This window comes from Bombina bombina, chromosome 2 (genome assembly GCF_027579735.1).
Source record: "Bombina bombina isolate aBomBom1 chromosome 2, aBomBom1.pri, whole genome shotgun sequence".
Taxonomy (NCBI): Eukaryota; Metazoa; Chordata; class Amphibia; order Anura; family Bombinatoridae; genus Bombina; species Bombina bombina.
Window position 1 is genome coordinate 1,227,876,897 of NC_069500.1, and position 22,569 is coordinate 1,227,899,465.

General features: G+C 41.1%; 1 protein-coding gene across 2 annotated transcripts in view; it reads right to left on the bottom strand.

Moving 5' to 3' along the window:
• Positions 1 to 570: 570 nt before the first annotated feature.
• Positions 571 to 22,569, bottom strand: part of SLAIN2 (SLAIN motif family member 2) — a 236,970-nt gene continuing 214,971 nt past the window's right edge. For both annotated transcript variants that reach the window (XM_053703983.1, XM_053703984.1), the window contains 2 exons: positions 8,201 to 8,468; positions 571 to 3,434 (listed from right to left, as the gene is read on the bottom strand). In XM_053703983.1, the coding sequence (XP_053559958.1) occupies positions 3,368 to 3,434; positions 8,201 to 8,468 (335 nt within the window). In that variant the 3' untranslated portion in view covers positions 571 to 3,367. The remainder of the gene's footprint in view (positions 3,435 to 8,200; positions 8,469 to 22,569) is intronic.

A 22,569-nucleotide genomic window follows, 5' to 3' on the forward strand; every position in this document is an offset into this window, starting at 1 on the left:
GCAAGAAAAAATGATTGATTCAAATGCATTATCCCAAGTATGAAACTGACTGTATGAAAATAAGGAATGTTGAACATCCTGAGTCAAGGCAAATAAATGTTTGAATACATATATTTAGAACTTTATAAAAAAGTGCCTAACCATAGCTTAGAGTGTCACAAAAAATAAGCTTACTTACTTACCCCAGGACACTCATGTTGTAGAAAGCCAAACCAGTACTGAAACGAAAATCAGCAGAGGTAATGGTATATATATAAGAGTATATCGTCGATCTGAAAAGGGAGGTAAGAGATGAATCTCTACGACCGATAACAGAGAACCTATGAAATAGACCCCGTAGAAGGAGATCATTGCATTCAAATAGGCAATACTCTCCTCACATCCCTCTGACATTCACTGCACGCTGAGAGGAAAACCGGGCTCCAACCTGCTGCGGAGCGCATATCAACGTAGAATCTAGCACAAACTTACTTCACCACCTCCATAGGAGGCAAAGTTTGTAAAACTGAATTGTGGGTGTGGTGAGGGGTGTATTTATAGGCATTTTAAGGTTTGGGAAACTTTGCCCCTCCTGGTAGGAATGTATATCCCATACGTCACTAGCTCATGGACTCTTGCTAATTACATGAAAGAAAACATTTTATACACTGGACAGATGAGCATATATGGGTCATATGAATATTCATTTGCATCAAGAACTAGCTTTTCCTTCTTTACAGGTCTTTACACATCTTTAAAGTGATAGCCCCAGGCTGTAGCTAAGGCATTCCAAAGCCAAAACATCTTTCAACTAAAAGGAAAATAATTATGCAACATAGCTATTGTTTCTGCTTATACAGTGCTTAGTTTTCATATTTACTATTTGTCCTACCGAAGGAAACGGAGGCCTCTGGTGACGCTAGCTCATTTCTAGGGCATACAGTGGCCTAATCAAAACAAACTTAGTACAGACATTTTTAAACATGGTGTTTGAGCATTAAGTATATACAGATTTTAAAGATTATTTGGCCCCCTGAAATGCTGTGTAATATTATTCAGCAATATAAATAGCCCTTCAGTGGAATTCCTGAGCAGAAGCAGTTTTCTATTTCTTCTGCAAAATAATAAACGTACTCAGTGCTTAGTACTTTAAATGTGCATCAAATTACCTAAAATGACTGAATGTACAAAATGTGTTAACATAAAATCATATTGGGGGGGGGCTATATTACACAAAAGCCTGTGTCTGGGTAGATGCATGATATAGTGAAATTCAAAATATATATATATATATATATATATATATATAAAAATTTTTATTTTTTTTAACTTATTGTGTGTTAAGCCTGCATAGACTGGTGTACAGATTACAAAATAAATAAATAAAAGGGATTTTAAATGTGCAATAACCTTTAAGTATGTAAACAGGTGTAGCACAATATAAAAGCTGGCATATATAATGCAATATACGGGATATGTAAGGCAAAGTACATAATTCCAATACTGAAAGGCGAACAAGAGGAAAGCATTATTTACAATTTAAATTACAAAGCTAACGTAACATTTTGAATGTAAATAAAATTAATTGTTAATGAACAGAATGATACAAACCCCTCTGCAGAAGATTTCACCTAATCCACATAACTGTTATAGGCACAAACGATCACTCATTCTTACCAATTAGGAGGTTAATAAAGGTTTCATGGCAATGCAAGTAAAATCCCATCCATACCTATTATACATGTGCATAGATTTGTGCTGATGGATGGGTCTTCCACTGCAGCTTAATTCCTGCCCTTGAGCACAACACACTGCTTAGGCAGTAATTCAGCTCCTCAGATGCGCCAATCTCCCACTGCACATAGCGCTTGATTACACGACTTCCCCAACCAGGAGCTGCTTTTTTTCTTTTCTTAAAAGATTGTACAAGCCCTTTGGCAAACACAAGAACAGTACTTAGATCAAACAGATAAACTTTGAAAGAATGTAGAATTAAATAGAAAGTAGAAAAATTAACTTAATGCATTGAAATTAAACCAACTCAATTCCAAATAAAAAAATGGGTATAGTGCTAAACGGTTTGTAACTAACATTAAAGAAACACAAAACGCCAAATTGATATATCCATTATGCATGTCCATTTAGAACAGAAGCACTTGTGTAATAGATTTATATTAACAAAAATGCTTTTAGTAATAGTGTAAGATTTTACTGTATGTGTAGCATATGCAAATATGCTTCACCCTCATACAAACTAGACCTGCGCACACAGCATATGTTGAGCAATGACTCAATTTTCATCAAAGTGCACAAACTAATTCTGCTCTCTGGGCAGGTGGGGTGCACAAGGTATATATATATATATATATATATATATATATATATGATACTTGTGAAGTAAAAGCTATAATCAGAACAGTCACAACTTTTACTAGAAGTGATTTCATGTGCATTTCAATTTTGAGTTTTATGTCAATGATACTGTACTATGAGATAAAAGCCCTAAAGTACTGAGATATAAAGTAGTATCTTGTCCACCGCAGCAGAGTATAGGGGCATATACGTGTTATTGAAAAAGCTGATTATCGTGAATCTAAATTCATACAGAATTTAGATGTCATATTTAAATTAAAAAAGGAACCCATAAAAGTGAGCTTCTCTAAAAATCAGTTTAAAAAATTGCAGATCACTGCAAAATTGTGTTGAACACCTTAAAAATAAATATACAGAGAGCTTTTTCTTTGGCATTAAAGGGACACTGCCATGTTTCCAATTGAGGCTCTAGTAAATTTCATATATTAAATATTTTCCTCACAAGCATGTTTTACATTTTCAGATTTCTCCAAACGTTTCCTTTGCTATTTACAGACCCATCAAGGTGTGTGACCAGAACGCCATTAAGATATGTTTTTTTGGCTACAGTTTCCAGTAGCACTAATTGATTGCATATTTCACAGAAATCTTTATAAAATATATATAAGGTTATGTAGAGTCTATATTGGAGACAAAATAGTTTCCCTTATACTAGGCATTTCACAACAAATTTGTACAGTAATGCATTTTCCTATTCCCTCCTTATCAAATAGGTTAAACCATGCTGCAGTGGCTTTCACGACCCAACAAGTAAAATAAATTATTATTAGAAAAGAAAAATATAAAAAAATAGAGGATTGCGATTCCTTGAAATTAATGGCATGATGATAGAATTTCTGGTGGTGTCAATAAAGTGCTCCTGTTTTGTAGCCTCTGCCACTTGTGCTAGATTTGGACAGAGTACTATGGGATCCGTTTGCAAAATCCCCTATAGTTCCATATGAGTAGATTCTTCTGACATCCTCTGAGGGGAAGATGTGGTGTCCATCAAGTTGCACTGCATGGATTTTGCAGTTCAGTAACAACCTTCTTTCCAGCTGTCATCTTTCATATTACCATAGGTTTTTGGGGCTGGCAACGATCTATATATATAAAAAAAAAAATATTTATATAAAAAAACAAATATATATATATATATATATATATATATATATATATACACACACACACATACATATATACACACACACATATATATATACACAACTGTAATACTCAAAAATTAAATATGTGTAAGTCCTCATATTTTTTGTATCCCAGCAATACAGTACACCCACTTCCCTCAAACACTACACATTTACTAGAATGTTATGGAGATGCAGAATGAAAGCCAGATACACAAATATAACATTTTTGCGCATGGCTATCGGTTCCTTCTGAATAATGCAGTATTATTATTATTAATAATAAAGTTTATTTTAATAGTTTTTTTTTTTCTTACCCATAACTGATTTTTGCACCAATATTAATAATATAATATTAAAGGGATACTGAACCCACTTTGTTTCTTTCATTATTCAGATAAAACATGTCATTTTAAGCAACTTTCTGATTTACTACTGATGTCAAATTGTCCTTATTCTCTTGGTATCTTTACTTGCATTTTTGGTTCAGCACCCTGGATAGCGCTTGCTGATTGATGACAGCAAGCGCAACCCAGGTGCTGAACCAAAGATGAGCCGGCCTGTAAGCTTACATTCCTGCTTTTTCAAATAAAGATACCAAGAATTGATAATAGGAGTAAATTAGAAACTTGCTTAAAATTGCATGCTCTATCTGAATCATGAAAGGAAAAATTGGGTTCAGTATCCCTTTAACCCCTTAATGACCACAGCACTTTTCCATTTTCTGTCCGTTTGGGACCAAGGCTATTTTTACGGTGTTTGTATTTAGCTGTAATTTTCCTCTTACTCATTTACTGTACCCACACATATTATATACCGTTTTTCTCGCCATTAAATGGACTTTCTAAATATATCATTATTTTCATCATATCTTATAATTTGCTATAAAAAATACAAAATATGATGAAAAATGGAAAAAAACACACTTTTTCTAACTTTGACCCCCAAAATCTGTTACACATCTACAACCACCAAAAAACACCCATGCTAAATAGTTTCTAAATTTTGTTCTGAGTTTAGAAATACCCAATGTTTACATGTTCTTTGCAAGTTATAGGGCCATAAATACAAGTAGCACTTTGCTATTTCCAAACCACTTTTTTTCAAAATTAGCGCTAGTTACATTGGAACACTGATATCTGTCAGGAATCCCTGAATATCCCTTGACATGTAAATATTTATATTAGAAGACATCCCAAAGTATTGATCTAGACCCATTTTGGCATATTTCATGCCACCATTTCACCGCCAAATGCGATCAAAATATTGTTCACTTTTTCACAAATTTTTTCACAAACTTTAGGTTTCTCACTGAAAATATTTACAAACAACTTATGCAATTATGGCATAAATGGTTGTAAATGCTTCTCTGGGATCCCCTTTGTTCATTAATAGCAGACATATATGGCTTTGATTTTTGGTAATTAGAAGGTTGCTAAATACCACTGCGCACCACACGTGTATTATGCCCAGAAGTGAATGGGTTAATTAAAGAGCTTGTAGGGTTAATTTTAGCTTTAATGTAGTGTAGTACACAACCCAAAGTATTGATCTAGGCCCATTTTGGTATATTTCATGCCACCATTTCACCGTCAAAAGCGATCAAATAAAAAATATTGTTCACTTTTTCACAAACTTTAGGTTTCTCATTAAAATGATTTACAAACAGCTTGTGCAATTATGGCACAAATGGTTGTAAATGCTTCTTTGGGATCCCTTTTGTTCAGAAATAGCAGACATATATGGCTTTGATGTTGCTTTTTGGTAATTAGAAGGCCACTAAATGCTGCTGCGCATCACACGTGTATTATGGCTAGCAGTGAAGGGGTTAATTAGGTAGTTTGTAGGGAGCTTGCAGGGTTAATTTTAGCTTTAGTGTAGAGATCAGCCTCCCACCTGACACATCACATCTCCTGATCCCTCCCCCACCCCACAATTGTCCCCAACATCTTAAGTACTGGCAGAAAGTCTGCCAGTACTAAAATAAAAGGAATCTTTGAATATTTTTTTTTGCATATTTACATATGCTGCTATGTAGGATCCCACCTTAGCCCCCAACCTCCCTGACCCCCCCCAAAACAGCTCTCTTACCCTCCCCCTCTGCCTTATTGGGGGCCATCTTGGGTACCCAGTTTGCAAAAAAAAAAAATTTTTTTTTAATTTTTTTTTCTGTAGTGTAACTTTCCTCCCCACAGACCAACACCCCACCAGCCAAAACGATCTTGTTAGAAGTGGGGAAAAAGGGGGGATTAGATTTGATCTAACTATATTTCTGTAGTGTAGCGGTTCCCACCCGTTCCCTCCCCGTGCACGCGCCCGCCACCCCCGTGCGCGCCCCCAGCCATCCCCGCCCACGATCCCACCCCCTCCACGTCACAAGGGCCATCGATGGCCGCCACCCACCTCCCACACCGGCTCCCACCCACCAACGAACTTAGCCGTCGATGTCCGGTGCAGAGAGAGCCACAGAGTGGCGCTCTCTGCATCGGATGGCTAAAAATGGTTATTGCAGGATGCCTCGATATCGAGGCATTACTGCAATAACCGGAAAGCAGCTGGAAGCGAGCAGGATCGCTTCCAGCTGCTTTCCAGACCGAGGACGTGCAGGGTACGTCCTCAGGCGTTAACTGCCTTTTTTTTTTTTTTTTTTTTTTTTTTTTGAGGACGTACCCTGCACGTCCTCGGTCGTTAAGGGGTTAAAGTATGTTTTTGTACATGGATAGCATAAAGCAACAAGTAAGCACTACATTACAAAATATCTGTATGCAAAAACAAAAATGTACTTAAATGTAACTGTAAAAAGAAAATGAAAAGCTAAATATGCATTCTTATACCCAGAATGCTTTGCTGCAATAGAAACACTGTATAATAATAACTCTGTAGCATTTTTTTTTAACATATAATACTGCAGATTGCTTCAAAAGCACCTATCCTATTGTGTTTTATCAGGAAATTGGTGTATACACACATATATACAGTAGATATCAAAAGTCTACACACCCCTGTTAAAATGTCAGGTTTCTGTGATGTAAAAAAATGAGACAAAGATAAATCATTTCAGAACTTTTTCCACCTTTAATGTGACCTATAAACTGTATAACTCAATTGAAAAACAAACTGAAATCTTTTAGGTGGAGGGAAGAAAACAAAAAAAACTAAAATAATGTGGTTGCATAAGTGTATACTTATAACTGGGGATGTAGCTGTGTTCAGAATTAAGCAATCACATTCAAAATCATGTTAAATAGGAGTCAGCATACACCTGCCATCATTTAAAGTGCCTCTGATTAACCCCAAATAAAGTTCAGCTGCTCTAGTTGGTCTTTCCTGAAACTTTCTTAGTCGCATCCCACAGCAAAAGTCATGGTCCATAGAGAGCTTCCAAAGCATCAGAGGGATCTCATTGTTAAAAGGTATCAGTCAGGAGAAGGGTACAAAAGAATTTCCAAGGCATTAGATATACCATGGAACACAGTGAGAAAATATGGCTCAACAGTGACATTACTAAGAACTGGACGTCCCTCCAAAATTGATGAAAAGACGAGAAGAAAACTGGTCTGGGAGGCTACCAAGAGGCCTACAGCAACATTAAAGGAGCTGCAGGAATATCTGGCAAGTACTGACTGTGTGGTACATGTGACAACAATCTCACGTATTCTTCATATGTCTGGGCTATAGGGTAGAGTGGCAAGACGGAAGCCTTTTCTTACTTAGAAAGACATCCAAGCCAGGCTACATTTTCCAAAAACACATCTGAAGTCTCCTAAAAGCATGTGGTAAAAGGTGTTCTGGTCTGATGAAACCAAGGTTGAACTTTTTGGCCATAATTCCAAAAGATATGTTTGGCGCAAAAACAACACTGCCCATCACCAAAAGAACACCATACCCACAGTGAAGCATGGTGGTGGCAGCATCATGCTTTGGGGCTGTTTTTCTTCAGCTGGAACTGGGGCCTTAGTTAATCTAGAGGGAATTATTTAGAGTTCCAAATACCAGTCAATATTGGCACAAAACCTTCAGGCTTCTGCTAGAAAGCTGTACATGAAGAGGAACTTCATCTTTCAGCATGACAACGACCCAAAGCATACATCCAAATCAACAAAGGAATGGCTTCACCGGAAGAAGATTAAAGTTTTGGAATGGCCCAGCCAGAGCCTGAATCCGATTAAAAATCTGCGGGGTGATCTGAAGAGGGCTGTGCATAGGAGATGCCCTCGCAATCTGACAGATTTGGAGTGTTTTTGCAAAGAAGAGTGGGCAAATCTTGCCAAGTCAAAATGTGCCATACTGACAGACTCATACCCAAAAAGACAGTGCTGTAATAAAATCAAAAGGTGCTTCAACAAAGTATTAGTTTAAGGGTGTGCACACTTATGCAACCATATTTTATTTTTATATTTTTTCTTCCCTCTACCTAAAACATTTCAGTTTGTTTTTCAATTGAGTTGTACAGTTTATAGGTCACATTAAAAGGTGGAAAAAGTTCTGAAATGATTTATCTTTGTCTCATTTTTTTACATCACAGAAACCTGACATTTTAACAGGGGTGTGTAGACTTTTTATATCCACTGTATGTGTATATATATATATATATATATATATATATATATATATATATATATATATATATATATATATATATATATATATATATATATATATATATATATATATTTTAAAAAATAGATAAAAAAAAAAAAAAAAAAAAAACCCAAACTACATACCTACGTACAGGCTGTGCAAGTTTACTGCGAGGCACTGGTATACTTCCACCAGAAGGTGTACTAGGTCTAGGTAAACCACTTCTCGATCCTGACCCAGATTTGTTTATAGGGCTGGCAGAGCCAGGTGGCTGACTTGCAGGAGGTCCGGCTGTAATCGCATTTGCTTCCTGGACAGTCTGTGGGGCATGATTTGTTAAAGCTTTCATCGGCTGACGCAATGCTAACGGAGATGGTGCTGCAGGAGGGCGGATCTTACATGGAGAAGGTACTGTTGACAGGAAAATAAAGTCACCACAAGAACCAAAACCTACATACAACTAGTGTGGTCCACAATCCCTGTTGCAATAATAAGGGCTAACTTGGTACCAAATAAAAATGTGCCAGGCAGATGGATACCAAAACATGCTTATATAATGGCTTATTTACTTTCATGCAGTGAAAAAAAAGTATTCTAAGGGTAAGAAAAAAAAATGACGTAGCATTTTGAACACATACAGTAGAGGTAACACAACATGGCCATATCAATGCATAACTCTACCCATAAATTACAAAAACAAAATGTATGCTTACCTGATACATTTCTTTCTTCCTGGGTATGGAGAGTCCACGGCATCCTCAATTACTGTTAGGAATATCACTCCTGGCCAGCAGGAGGAAGCAAAGAGCACCACAACCTAGCTGTTAAGTATCACTCTATCACCCTTCCCACAAACCCCAGTCATTCGACAGAAGGTAAATGGAGAAAAAAAGGAGTAACACAAGGTAAAGAGGTGCCTGATGCTAGTCAGAAAATTTGTTTTCTTTCCTAAGATATGGTGAGTCCACGGCATCCTCAATTACTGTTGGGAACCAATACCCAAGCTAGAGTACACAGAGGACTAGGGAGGGACAAGACAGGTAGACCTAAACAGAATGCACCAACGCTTGAACAACCTTTCTCCCAAAAGAAGCCTCAGCCAGGGCAAAAGTATCAAGTTTATAAAATTTGGAAAAAGTATGTATAGAAGACCAGGTAGCGGCCTTGCAAATCTGTTCCACAGAAGCTTCATTTTTGAAAGCCCAAGAAGAGGAGACAGCCCTAGTGGAATGAGCTGTAATTCTCTCAGGAGACTGCTGTCCGGCAGTCTCGTAAGCCAAACAAATTATACTTCTCAACCAGAGAAAAAGAAGTAGCAGTAGCTTTCTGACCTTTAAGTTTCCCAGAGAAACAAACAAACAGGGCAGAAGACTGACAAAAATCCTTAGTCGCCTGTAGGTAGAATTTTAGAGCATGCACAACATCCAAATTGTGCAACAAACGTTCCTTATGAGAGGAAGGATTAGGACATAGAGAAGGAACAACATTTTCCTAAATAATATTTCTATCCGAAACAACTTTAGGAAGAAAACTAAACTTAGTACGAAGAACCTCCATATCAGCATGAAATACAAGGTAAGGCGGATCACACTGCAAAGTCAAGAGTTCCGAGACTCTCCGAGCAGAAGAAATAGCAATAAGAAACAAAACCTTCCAAAACAACAACTTAATGTCTATTGAATGCATAGGCTCAAACGGAGCCTGCTGCAAACCTCTAAGAACAAGGTTAAAGGGACATAATACCCAAATGTTTAAACACTTGAAAGTGAAGCAGCATAGCTGTAAAAAGCTGACTAGAAAATATCACCTGAACATCTCTATGTAAAAAAGAAAGATATTTTACCTCAAAAATTCCTCAGTAGCCACATCCCATTGTAAAAGGACTTCTAAGCAGCAAATCGGTATGTCTGTCCCAGGACAGCTGAAGGATTGAGCCTTGTGCACTCATGTTATTTCCCTATTCAGTGTAAGGAAATTTACAATGAAAATTCATGAGATCACAGTAAAAGAGTTCATGACCTCAGCACTGTTAATGCTGATTGGCTGCAGTTCATTTCTTCATTTTTTTTACCTGCAGCTGAGTATAACTTTTTACACAGAACTCACTCTACTGAGCTGAGGGAATTGGGAGGTAAAATATCTTCCTTTTTTACATAGAGATGCTCAGGTGATATTTTCCTGTCAGCTTTTTACAGTTATACTGCATTAGTTTCAAGTGATTTAGCATGTGAGTATTATGTTCCTTTAAGGCTCCAAGGAGGAGCCATGGACCTAAACAGAGACCCGATTCTGACCAAGGCCTGACAAAAGGATTGCACATCTGACACATCCGCCAGACACTTATGTAGCAAAACAGAAATCTGACCGTTCAGGTTACTGACTGACAAAACCCTTCTCCAGAACTTCCTGGAGAAAAGACAAAATCCTAGGAATCCTGACCCTACTCCAAGAGTAGCCCTTGTATTCACACCAATAAAGATAATTACGCCATATCTTGTGGTAAATCTTCCTAGTTACAGGCTTGCGAGCCTGGATCATGGTCTTAATGACCAACTCAGAGAATCCACGCTTAGACAAAACTAAGTGTTAAATTTCCAAGCTTCAGAGAAACAAGATTTGGATGAAGGAAGGGACCCTGAAGTAGAAGGTCCTCCTTCAGAGGCAGTCTCCAAGTTTGAAGGGAAGACATTTCCATTAGGTCTGCATACCAAATCCTGCGAGGTCACGCAGGAGCTATTAGAATCACTGACGCCCTCTCCTGCTTGATACGAGCAATAACTTGTGGAAGGAGAGTGAACAGAGGAATCAGGTATGCCAGCCTGAACTCCCAAGTGACCACCAGAACATCTATCAGAGTGGCCTGCGGATCCCTTGATCTCGAACTGTGCCTTGGAAGCTTGGCATTCTGCCATGACGCCATCAGGTCCAGCTCCGGCATCTCCCATCTGAGGGTCAAGCTGGAGAACACCTCCGGATAGAGCTCCCACTCCCCGGGATGAAAAGTCTGTCTGCTCAGAAAATCCGCTTCCCAGTTGTCCCACTACTGGAATGTGGATGGCAGATAGACAGCAATTGTGAGCTTCCGCCCACTTAATAATCCGAGCCACCTCTTTCATGGCTAAGGAACTCAGAATTCCTCCTTGGTGGTTGATGTAAGCCACTGAGGTTATGTTGTCCGACTGGAACCTGATAAGCCAGGCTAAGGACAACTGAGGCCAAGCCATCAGAGTGTTGAAGCTTGCTTTCAACTCCAAGATGTTTATGGGGAGAGCAGACTCCTCCCGAGTCCAGAGTCCCTGCACCTTTAACGAGTCCCAGACTGCTCCCCAGCCAAGCAGGCTGGCGTCCGTAGTCACAATCACCCAGGAAGGTCTCCGGAAGCATGTGCCCTGAGACGGATGCTCCTGAGAGAGCCACCACGGAAGAGTCTCTCTTGTCGACTGATTTAGATCCATCCTCTGAGACAGATCTGCATAGTCCCCGTTCCATTGCCTGAGCATGCACAATTGCAGAGCTCTCAAATGGAATCAAGCAAAGGTAATGATGTCCATGGAAGCTACCATCAGACCAATTACCTCCATACATTGAGCCACTGATGGCCGAACAGTAGACTATAGAGAGAGGCAAGCAGAAAGAATCTTGGCTTTTCTGGCCTCCGTCAAATATTTTTATCGATAGGGTATGGTACCTAAGAAAACTACCTTTGTGGCTGGAACAAGGGAACTCCTTTCCAGATTCACTTTCCATCCGTGGGAACGTAGAAAAGACAATAAGATCTCTGTGTGAGATATTGCTTGTTGAAAAGATGGCGCCTGAACCAGAATGTCGTCCAGATAGGGCGCCACAGCAATTCCCTGAGACCGAATCACTGCCAAGCAAGCCCCCAGAACCTTTGAGAAAATTCTTGGAGCTGTGGCAAGGCCAAATGGAAGAGCCACAAATTGAAAGTGAGTGTCCATAAAGGCAAATCTCAGAAATATGTGATGATCCCTGTGAATGGGAACATGAAGGTACGCATCCTTCAGGTCTGTAGTCGTCATGAACTGACCTTCTTGCACTAAAGGAAGAATGGAACGTATAGTTTCCATCTTGAAGGACTGTACTTTGAGAAACTTGTTTAGACACTATAGATCTAGAATAGGTCGGAAAGTTCCCTCTTTTTTTGGAACCACAAACAGATTTGAATAGGAACCTAGACCCTGTTCCTGTACTGGAACTATCACTCCCAGGGAGGAAAGATCCTGTACACGTTTCAAAAACGCCTCTATTTATCTGGTCTGCAGATTAACTTGAGCGGTGGAATCTGTCCCTGGGAGGGAAGGTCTTGAATTATAACCGGTAACCTTGGGATACTATGTCCACTGCCCAAGGGTCTGGGACGTCTCGTATCCAGGCCTGAGAGAACCGAGAAAATCTGCCCCCCACTTGATCCGATCCCGGATCTGGGGCAACCCCTTCATGCTGATTTTGATTCATTATTGGGTTTCTTTGATAGCATCCCCTTGTTCCAAGACTGATTGGGTTTTCAAGAAGGCTTGGACTATTCCTGCTTGGAAGAGGAAGGAGAAAACTTACCTCTGAAATTACAAAAGGAACGAAAATTACTGATGTCTTTTCGGTTTATTCTTCTTATCTTGTGGCAGAAAAGACCCTTTACCACCCATAATATTGGAAAAAATTCTGCTAGACCAGGGCCCTTGTAAAGAATTGCCAAAAGCTTGGACTTAGATGAAACATCCGCTGACCAAGATTTCAGCCATAATTCTCTACGTGCTAAAACAGCGAAACCAGATATTTTGTCTCCCAACTTAATTACCTGCAATGAAGCATCAGTAATAAAGGAGTTGGTTAACTTAAAAGCCTTAATTCTGTCCTGGATCTCTTCCAAGGAAGTCTCTACCTGAAGGGACTCAGACAATGCATCAAACAAATAAGCTGCCGCACTTTTCACAGTAGCATTACACACCGCAGGTTGCCATTGGAGACCTTGATGGACATACATCCCTTTTAAATAAGCCTACAGCTTCTTATCCATTGGATCTTTAAAGGAGCAGCTATCCTCAATAGGAACAGTAGTTCTCTTAGCCAAAGTAGAAATTGCACCTTCCACTTTGGGCACCGTTTGCCATGACTCCTTAATGGAGTCTGCCATGGGAAACCTCTTTTTAAAAACTGGTGACAGTATAAAGGGAATCCCGAGTCTCTCCCATTCTTTTGCAATAATTTCCGTAGCACGGTCTGGAACAGGAAACGCCTCCACAGAGAAAGGAACATCAAAAGTACTTATTAAGTTTACTAGATTTCCTAGGGTTGACGACAGGAGTATCAGAGTCGTCCAAGGTAGCCATAACCTCCTTTAACAAGAAACAGAGGTGTTCAAGCTTAAATCTGAAGGATACAACTTCAGCATCAGATGAGGGAATTACACTATCTGAATCATTAGACTTATGAGAAAGAATAACCTGTGTAGCCTCAGAAACCCTTCTGTCTAAATTTCCTCTTGCGTTTTCCCTGTATCATGGGAATCGGCCAATGCCGTAGAAGATACCTGGGCAACAATCTCTGCTTTCAAATAAACTCCTCCCGGAGAATAAGAGGAACCGCAGGGCACTGCCTGTGATGCCGTTAAGGCTTGGGATGATGGAGGAGACTGCTGCGGCATTGCCTGAACAGCATCATCCTGAGAGAGCTGTGGCTCAGAGGCAACAATACTACCTTTATGTAACAGAGTCCTCTCTATGCAGGAGGAACAAAGTCAGAGGAGGTTCAACCTGGCTATCTAAGCAAAGTTTGCATTGAGCAATAGGGGAAACTTCCTGATCCATATTAAACGACAAAAAAAAAAACAAAAAAAAATTTTAATTAGAAACACTGCCCCTTTAAGAAAAGTGTTCCCCAGGGACACACTGTACTACTAACTCCAATCAGGAGGCGTAACACTAATATCAGAAACCCTTCTTCAATTTAGTGAAAGAATAGAAGAGAGTGTCTTGACAAATTAACATTACAAGGAAAACGTAATACATCAAGCCCTCTACAACTCAGCGTACAGCAGAGGCACCTACCTGCCTCCTTACACCAACGGAGTTGCACTGCTAAGCGCTAGTAGCAATACAGCCGCTCCAGTCTCTGCCAACAAGAAAATCACGTGACACGTGATCTCACAGATGTGCTATAGCCCAGAAGCGAAAAAAGAAAAACCGCTTCACAAACAGAACCTCTGTTGATTGACAGGGCGGAGCAAAACATCCATAAGCGAGGACAAGTCGGCATGTTCTGACCCTCGCAACTGGTACAAGTTTGTAATGAGTAATTGCGCTCCCTGTGTAACAAAAAAACCCTGAGCCACCAATGGGAATAAAACATATACACCAAATTCCCCTCTCTAGTCACAGACCAAGCGCCTGCACACTGCCAATAAAACCCTGAGCTCAGGATTGTTGTCCCCATATTCGTGCAGCTAGAAATTAACCCTTTAGTGCCAGAAACGCTATTAAAAGATAAAATATGGCACTTACCTGCACCTCTAGCTGTCTGGCAGGAAGACAGCTCAGCCGGCATGAGAGGAAGCCACTCCTCACAGAGAGCTGTGAAAAAAAGAAAGGACAGAGTAAACCTACTCTGGCTTTCTACACAGGGGCAGCATCATGTTAGGAAAACGCAGTGAGGCCCACCCCACAAGTTCCTAACTGTCTAAAAGCCACCACCGCCCTACTGAAGGGACTAAAGTGGGGTACGGCTAAACCCATCTTGAAAGGAAAGATTAGAGCAATCCTACACTGGCTTTCAAAATAATAAAATCTTGATTGAAGTAAAATAAATTAAATCTTCTTCAGACAACAAAACTTCACCTCCTTCTTGCACCGAAGGCAAAGAGAATGACTTGGGTTTATGGGAAGGGAAGTGATACTTAACAGCCTGGTTGTGGTGCTCTTTGCCTCCTCCTGCTGGCCAGGAGTGATATTCCCAACAGTAATGGAGGACGCCGTGGACTCACCATATCTTAGGAAAGAAAACTTTACTTCGGAAATGTTTTTGAAATTTTAAAAATAAAATACATTTTTAAAATTTCAAGAACATTTAATCAATATTAAAAAAACCCATAATTTATGCTTACCTGATAAATTTATTTCTCTTGTAGTGTATTCAGTCCACGGGTCATCCATTACTTATGGGATATATTCCCTTCCCAACAGGAAGTTGCAAGAGGATCACCCAAGCAGAGCTGCTATATAGCTCCTCCCCTCACATGTCATATCCAGTCATTCGACCGAAACAAGACAAGAAAGGAGAAACCATAGGGTGCAGTGGTGACTGGAGTTTTAATTAAAATTTAGATCTGCCTCAAAAGAAGACAGGGCGGGCCATGGACTGAATACACTACAAGAGAAATAAATTTATCAGGTAAGCATAAATTATGTTTTCTCTTGTTAAGTGTATTCAGTCCACGGGTCATCCATTACTTATGGGATACCAATACCAAAGCTAAAGTACACGGATGATGGGAGGGACAAGGCAGGAACTTTAAACGGAAGGAACCACTGCCTGTAGAACCTCTCTCCCAAAAACAGCCTCCGAAGAAGCAAAAGTGTCAAATTTGTAAAATTTTGAAAAGGTATGAAGTGAAGACCAAGTCGCAGCCTTGCAAATCTGTTCAACAGAGGCCTCATTCTTAAAGGCCCAGGTGCAAGCCACAGCTCTAGTGGAATGAGCTGTAATTCTTTCAGGAGGCTGCTCTCCAGCAGTCTCATAGGCTAAACGTATTATGCTACGAAGCCAAAAGGAGAGAGAGGTAGCCGAAGCTTTTTGACCTCTCCTCTGACCAGAATAAACGACAAACAGGGAAGACGTTTGACGAAAATCTTTAGTTGCCTGTAAATAGAACTTCAGGGCACGGACTACGTCCAGATTATGCAAAAGTCGTTCCTTCTTTGAAGAAGGGTTAGGACATAATGATGGAACAACAATCTCTTGATTGATATCACTGTTAGAAACTACCTTAGGTAAGAACCCAGGTTTAGTACGCAGAACTACCTTGTCTGAATGATCAGATAAGGAGAATCACAATGTAAGGCAGATAACTCAGAGACTCTTCGAGCCGAGGAAATAGCCATCAAAAAACAGAACTTTCCAAGATAACAGAATTTATGTTTACCTGATAAATTACTTTCTCCAACGGTGTGTCCGGTCCACGGCGTCATCCTTACTTGTGGGATATTCTCTTCCCCAACAGGAAATGGCAAAGAGCCCAGCAAAGCTGGTCACATGATCCCTCCTAGGCTCCGCCTACCCCAGTCATTCGACCGACGTTAAGGAGGAATATTTGCATAGGAGAAACCATATGATACCGTGGTGACTGTAGTTAAAGAAAATAAATTATCAGACCTGATTAAAAAACCAGGGCGGGCCGTGGACCGGACACACCGTTGGAGAAAGTAATTTATCAGGTAAACATAAATTCTGTTTTCTCCAACATAGGTGTGTCCGGTCCACGGCGTCATCCTTACTTGTGGGAACCAATACCAAAGCTTTAGGACACGGATGATGGGAGGGAGCAAATCAGGTCACCTAGATGGAAGGCACCACGGCTTGCAAAACCTTTCTCCCAAAAATAGCCTCAGAAGAAGCAAAAGTATCAAACTTGTAAAATTTGGTAAAAGTGTGCAGTGAAGACCAAGTCGCTGCCCTACATATCTGATCAACAGAAGCCTCGTTCTTGAAGGCCCATGTGGAAGCCACAGCCCTAGTGGAATGAGCTGTGATTCTTTCGGGAGGCTGCCGTCCGGCAGTCTCGTAAGCCAATCTGATGATGCTTCTAATCCAAAAAGAGAGAGAGGTAGAAGTTGCTTTTTGACCTCTCCTTTTACCGGAATAAACAACAAACAAGGAAGATGTTTGTCTAAAATCCTTTGTAGCATCTAAATAGAATTTTAGAGCGCGAACAACATCCAAATTGTGCAGCAAACGTTCCTTCTTCGAAACTGGTTTCGGACACAGAGAAGGTACGATAATCTCCTGGTTAATGTTTTTGTTAGAAACAACTTTTGGAAGAAAACCAGGTTTAGTACGTAAAACCACCTTATCTGCATGGAACACCAGATAAGGAGGAGAACACTGCAGAGCAGATAATTCTGAAACTCTTCGAGCAGAAGAAATTGCAACCAAAAACAAAACTTTCCAAGATAATAACTTAAGATCAACGGAATGTAAGGGTTCAAACGGAACCCCCTGAAGAACTGAAAGAACTAAGTTGAGACTCCAAGGAGGAGTCAAAGGTTTGTAAACAGGCTTGATTCTGACCAGAGCCTGAACAAAGGCTTGAACATCTGGCACAGCTGCCAGCTTTTTGTGAAGTAACACAGACAAGGCAGAAATCTGTCCCTTCAGGGAACTTGCAGATAATCCTTTTTCCAATCCTTCTTGAAGGAAGGATAGAATCTTAGGAATCTTAACCTTGTCCCAAGGGAATCCTTTAGATTCACACCAACAGATATATTTTTTCCAAATTTTGTGGTAAATCTTTCTAGTTACAGGCTTTCTGGCCTGAACAAGAGTATCGATAACAGAATCTGAGAACCCTCGCTTCGATAAGATCAAGCGTTCAATCTCCAAGCAGTCAGCTGGAGTGAGACCAGATTCGGATGTTCGAACGGACCCTGAACAAGAAGGTCTCGTCTCAAAGGTAGCTTCCATGGTGGAGCCGATGACATATTCACCAGATCTGCATACCAAGTCCTGCGTGGCCACGCAGGAGCTATCAAGATCACCGACGCCCTCTCCTGATTGATCCTGGCTACCAGCCTGGGGATGAGAGGAAACGGCGGGAACACATAAGCTAGTTTGAAGGTCCAAGGTGCTACTAGTGCATCCACTAGAGCCGCCTTGGGATCCCTGGATCTGGACCCGTAGCAAGGAACTTTGAAGTTCTGACGAGAGGCCATCAGATCCATGTCTGGAATGCCCCACAGTTGAGTGACTTGGGCAAAGATTTCCGGATGGAGTTCCCACTCCCCCGGATGCAATGTCTGACGACTCAGAAAATCCGCTTCCCAATTTTCCACTCCTGGGATGTGGATAGCAGACAGGTGGCAGGAGTGAGACTCCGCCCATAGAATGATTTTGGTCACTTCTTCCATCGCTAGGGAACTCCTTGTTCCCCCCTGATGGTTGATGTACGCAACAGTTGTCATGTTGTCTGATTGAAACCGTATGAACTTGGCCCTCGCTAGCTGAGGCCAAGCCTTGAGAGCATTGAATATCGCTCTCAGTTCCAGAATATTTATCGGTAGAAGAGATTCTTCCCGAGACCAAAGACCCTGAGCTTTCAGGGATCCCCAGACCGCGCCCCAGCCCATCAGACTGGCGTCGGTCGTGACAATGACCCACTCTGGTCTGCGGAAGGTCATCCCTTGTGACAGGTTGTCCAGGGACAGCCACCAACGGAGTGAGTCTCTGGTCCTCTGATTTACTTGTATCTTCGGAGACAAGTCTGTATAGTCCCCATTCCACTGACTGAGCATGCACAGTTGTAATGGTCTTAGATGAATGCGCGCAAAAGGAACTATGTCCATTGCCGCTACCATCAAACCTATCACTTCCATGCACTGCGCTATGGAAGGAAGAGGAACGGAATGAAGTATCCGACAAGAGTCTAGAAGTTTTGTTTTTCTGGCTTCTGTCAGAAAAATCCTCATTTCTAAGGAGTCTATTATTGTTCCCAAGAAGGGAACCCTTGTTGACGGAGATAGAGAACTCTTTTCCACGTTCACTTTCCATCCGTGAGATCTGAGAAAGGCCAGGACAATGTCCGTGTGAGCCTTTGCTTGAGGAAGGGACGACGCTTGAATCAGAATGTCGTCCAAGTAAGGTACTACGGCAATGCCCCTTGGTCTTAGCACAGCTAGAAGGGACCCTAGTACCTTTGTGAAAATCCTTGGAGCAGTGGCTAATCCGAAAGGAAGCGCCACGAACTGGTAATGCTTGTCCAGGAATGCGAACCTTAGGAACCGATGATGTTCCTTGTGGATAGGAATATGTAGATACGCATCCTTTAAATCCACCGTGGTCATGAATTGACCTTCCTGGATGGAAGGAAGAATTGTTCGAATGGTTTCCATCTTGAACGATGGAACCTTGAGAAACTTGTTTAAGATCTTGAGATCTAAGATTGGTCTGAACGTTCCCTCTTTTTTGGGAACTATGAACAGATTGGAGTAGAACCCCATCCCTTGTTCTCCTAATGGAACAGGATGAATCACTCCCATTTTTAACAGGTCTTCTACACAATGTAAGAATACCTGTCTTTTTATGTGGTCTGAAGACAACTGAGACCTGTGGAACCTCCCCCTTGGGGGAAGCCCCTTGAACTCCAGAAAATAACCTTGGGAGACTATTTCTAGCGCCCAAGGATCCAGAACATCTCTTGCCCAAGCCTGAGCGAAGAGAGAGAGTCTGCCCCCCACCAGATCCGGTCCCGGATCGGGGGCCAACATTTCATGCTGTCTTGGTAGCAGTGGCAGGTTTCTTGGCCTGCTTTCCCTTGTTCCAGCCTTGCATTGGTCTCCAAGCTGGCTTGGCTTGAGAAGTATTACCCTCTTGCTTAGAGGACGTAGCACTTTGGGCTGGTCCGTTTCTACGAAAGGGACGAAAATTAGGTTTATTTTTGGCCTTGAAAGGCCGATCCTGAGGAAGGGCGTGGCCCTTACCCCCAGTGATATCAGAGATAATCTCTTTCAAGTCAGGGCCAAACAGCGTTTTCCCCTTGAAAGGAATGTTAAGTAGTTTGTTCTTGGAAGACGCATCAGCTGACCAAGATTTCAACCAAAGCGCTCTGCGCGCCACAATAGCAAACCCAGAATTCTTAGCCGCTAACCTAGCCAATTGCAAAGTGGCGTCTAAGGTGAAAGAATTAGCCAATTTGAGAGCATTGATTCTGTCCATAATCTCCTCATAAGGAGGAGAATCACTATCGACCGCCTTTACCAGCTCATCGAACCAGAAACACGCGGCTGTAGCGACAGGGACAATGCATGAAATTGGTTGTAGAAGGTAACCCTGCTGAACAAACATCTTTTTAAGTAAACCTTCTAATTTTTTATCCATAGGATCTTTGAAAGCACAACTATCTTCTATGGGTATAGTGGTGCGTTTGTTTAAAGTGGAAACCGCTCCCTCGACCTTGGGGACTGTCTGCCATAAGTCCTTTCTGGGGTCGACCATAGGAAACAATTTTTTAAATATGGGGGGAGGGACGAAAGGAATACCGGGCCTTTCCCATTCTTTATTTACAATGTCCGCCACCCGCTTGGGTATAGGAAAAGCTTCTGGGAGCCCCGGGACCTCTAGGAACTTGTCCATTTTACATAGTTTCTCTGGGATGACCAACTTGTCACAATCATCCAGAGTGGATAATACCTCCTTAAGTAGAATGCGGAGATGTTCCAACTTAAATTTAAACGTAATCACATCAGGTTCAGCTTGTTGAGAAATGTTCCCTGAATCAGTAATTTCTCCCTCAGACAAAACCTCCCTGGCCCCATCAGACTGGTTTAGGGGCCCTTCAGAACCATTATTATCAGCGTCGTCATGCTCTTCAGTATCTAAAACAGAGCAGTCGCGCTTACGCTGATAAGTGTGCATTTTGGCTAAAATGTTTTTGACAGAATTATCCATTACAGCCGTTAATTGTTGCATAGTAAGGAGTATTGGCGCGCTAGATGTACTAGGGGCCTCCTGAGTGGGCAAGACTCGTGTAGACGAAGGAGGGAATGATGCAGTACCATGCTTACTCCCCTCACTTGAGGAATCATCTTGGGCATCATTGTCATTGTCGCATAAATCACATTTATTTAAATGAGAAGGAACTCTGGCTTCCCCACATTCAGAACACAGTCTATCTGGTAGTTCAGACATGTTAAACAGGCATAAACTTGATAAAAAAGTACAAAAAACGTTTTAAGATAAAACCGTTACTGTCACTTTAAATTTTAAACTGAACACACTTTATTACTGCAATTGCGAAAAAATATGAAGGAATTGTTCAAAATTCACCAAAATTTCACCACAGTGTCTTAAAGCCTTAAAAGTATTGCACACCAAATTTGGAAGCTTTAACCCTTAAAATAACGGAACCGGAGCCGTTTTTAACTTTAACCCCTTTACAGTCCCTGGTATCTGCTTTGCTGAGACCCAACCAAGCCCAAAGGGGAATACGATACCAAATGACGCCTTCAGAAAGTCTTTTCTATGTATCAGAGCTCCTCACACATGCGACTGCATGTCATGCCTCTCAAAAACAAGTGCGCAACACCGGCGCGAAAATGAGGCTCTGCCTATGATTTGGGAAAGCCCCTAAAGAATAAGGTGTCTAAAACAGTGCCTGCCGATATAATCTTATCAAAATACCCAGATTAAATGATTCCTCAAGGCTAAATATGTGTTAATAATGAATCGATTTAGCCCAGAAAAAGTCTACAGTCTTAATAAGCCCTTGTGAAGCCCTTATTTACTATCTTAATAAACATGGCTTACCGGATCCCATAGGGAAAATGACAGCTTCCAGCATTACATCGTCTTGTTAGAATGTGTCATACCTCAAGCAGCAAGAGACTGCTCACTGTTCCCCCAACTGAAGATAATTGCTCTCAACAGTCCTGTGTGGAACAGCCATGGATTTTAGTAACGGTTGCTAAAATCATTTTCCTCATACAAACAGAAATCTTCATCTCTTTTCTGTTTCTGAGTAAATAGTACATACCAGCACTATTTTAAAATAACAAACTCTTGATTGAATAATAAAAACTACAGTTAAACACTAAAAAACTCTAAGCCATCTCCGTGGAGATGTTGCCTGTACAACGGCAAAGAGAATGACTGGGGTAGGCGGAGCCTAGGAGGGATCATGTGACCAGCTTTGCTGGGCTCTTTGCCATTTCCTGTTGGGGAAGAGAATATCCCACAAGTAAGGATGACGCCGTGGACCGGACACACCTATGTTGGAGAAAACAGCTTGATATCAATGGAATTAAGGGGTTCAAATGGAACACCTTGAGGAACGTTAAGAACTAAGTTTAAGCTCCACGGCAGAGCAACAGTCTTAAACACAGGCTTAATCCTAGCCAAAGCCTGACAAAAAGCCTGAACGTCTGGAACTTCTGCCAGACGTTTGTGTAAAAGAATAGATAGAGCAGAAATCTGTCCCTTTAACAAACTAGCAGATAAGCCCTTTTCTAAAGCCTCTTGTAGAAAAGACAATATCCTAGGAATCCTAACTTTACTCCATGAGTAACTCTTGGATTCGCACCAATATAAATATTTATACCATATCTTATGGTAAATCTTTCTGGTAACAGGTTTCCGAGCCTGTATTAAGGTATCAATAACCGACTCCGAGAAGCCGCGCTTTGATAGGATCAAGCGTTCAATCTCCATGCAGTCAGCCTCAGAGAAATTAGATTTGGATGGTTGAAAGGACCCTGAATTAGAAGGTCCTGCCTCAGAGGCAGAGACCAAG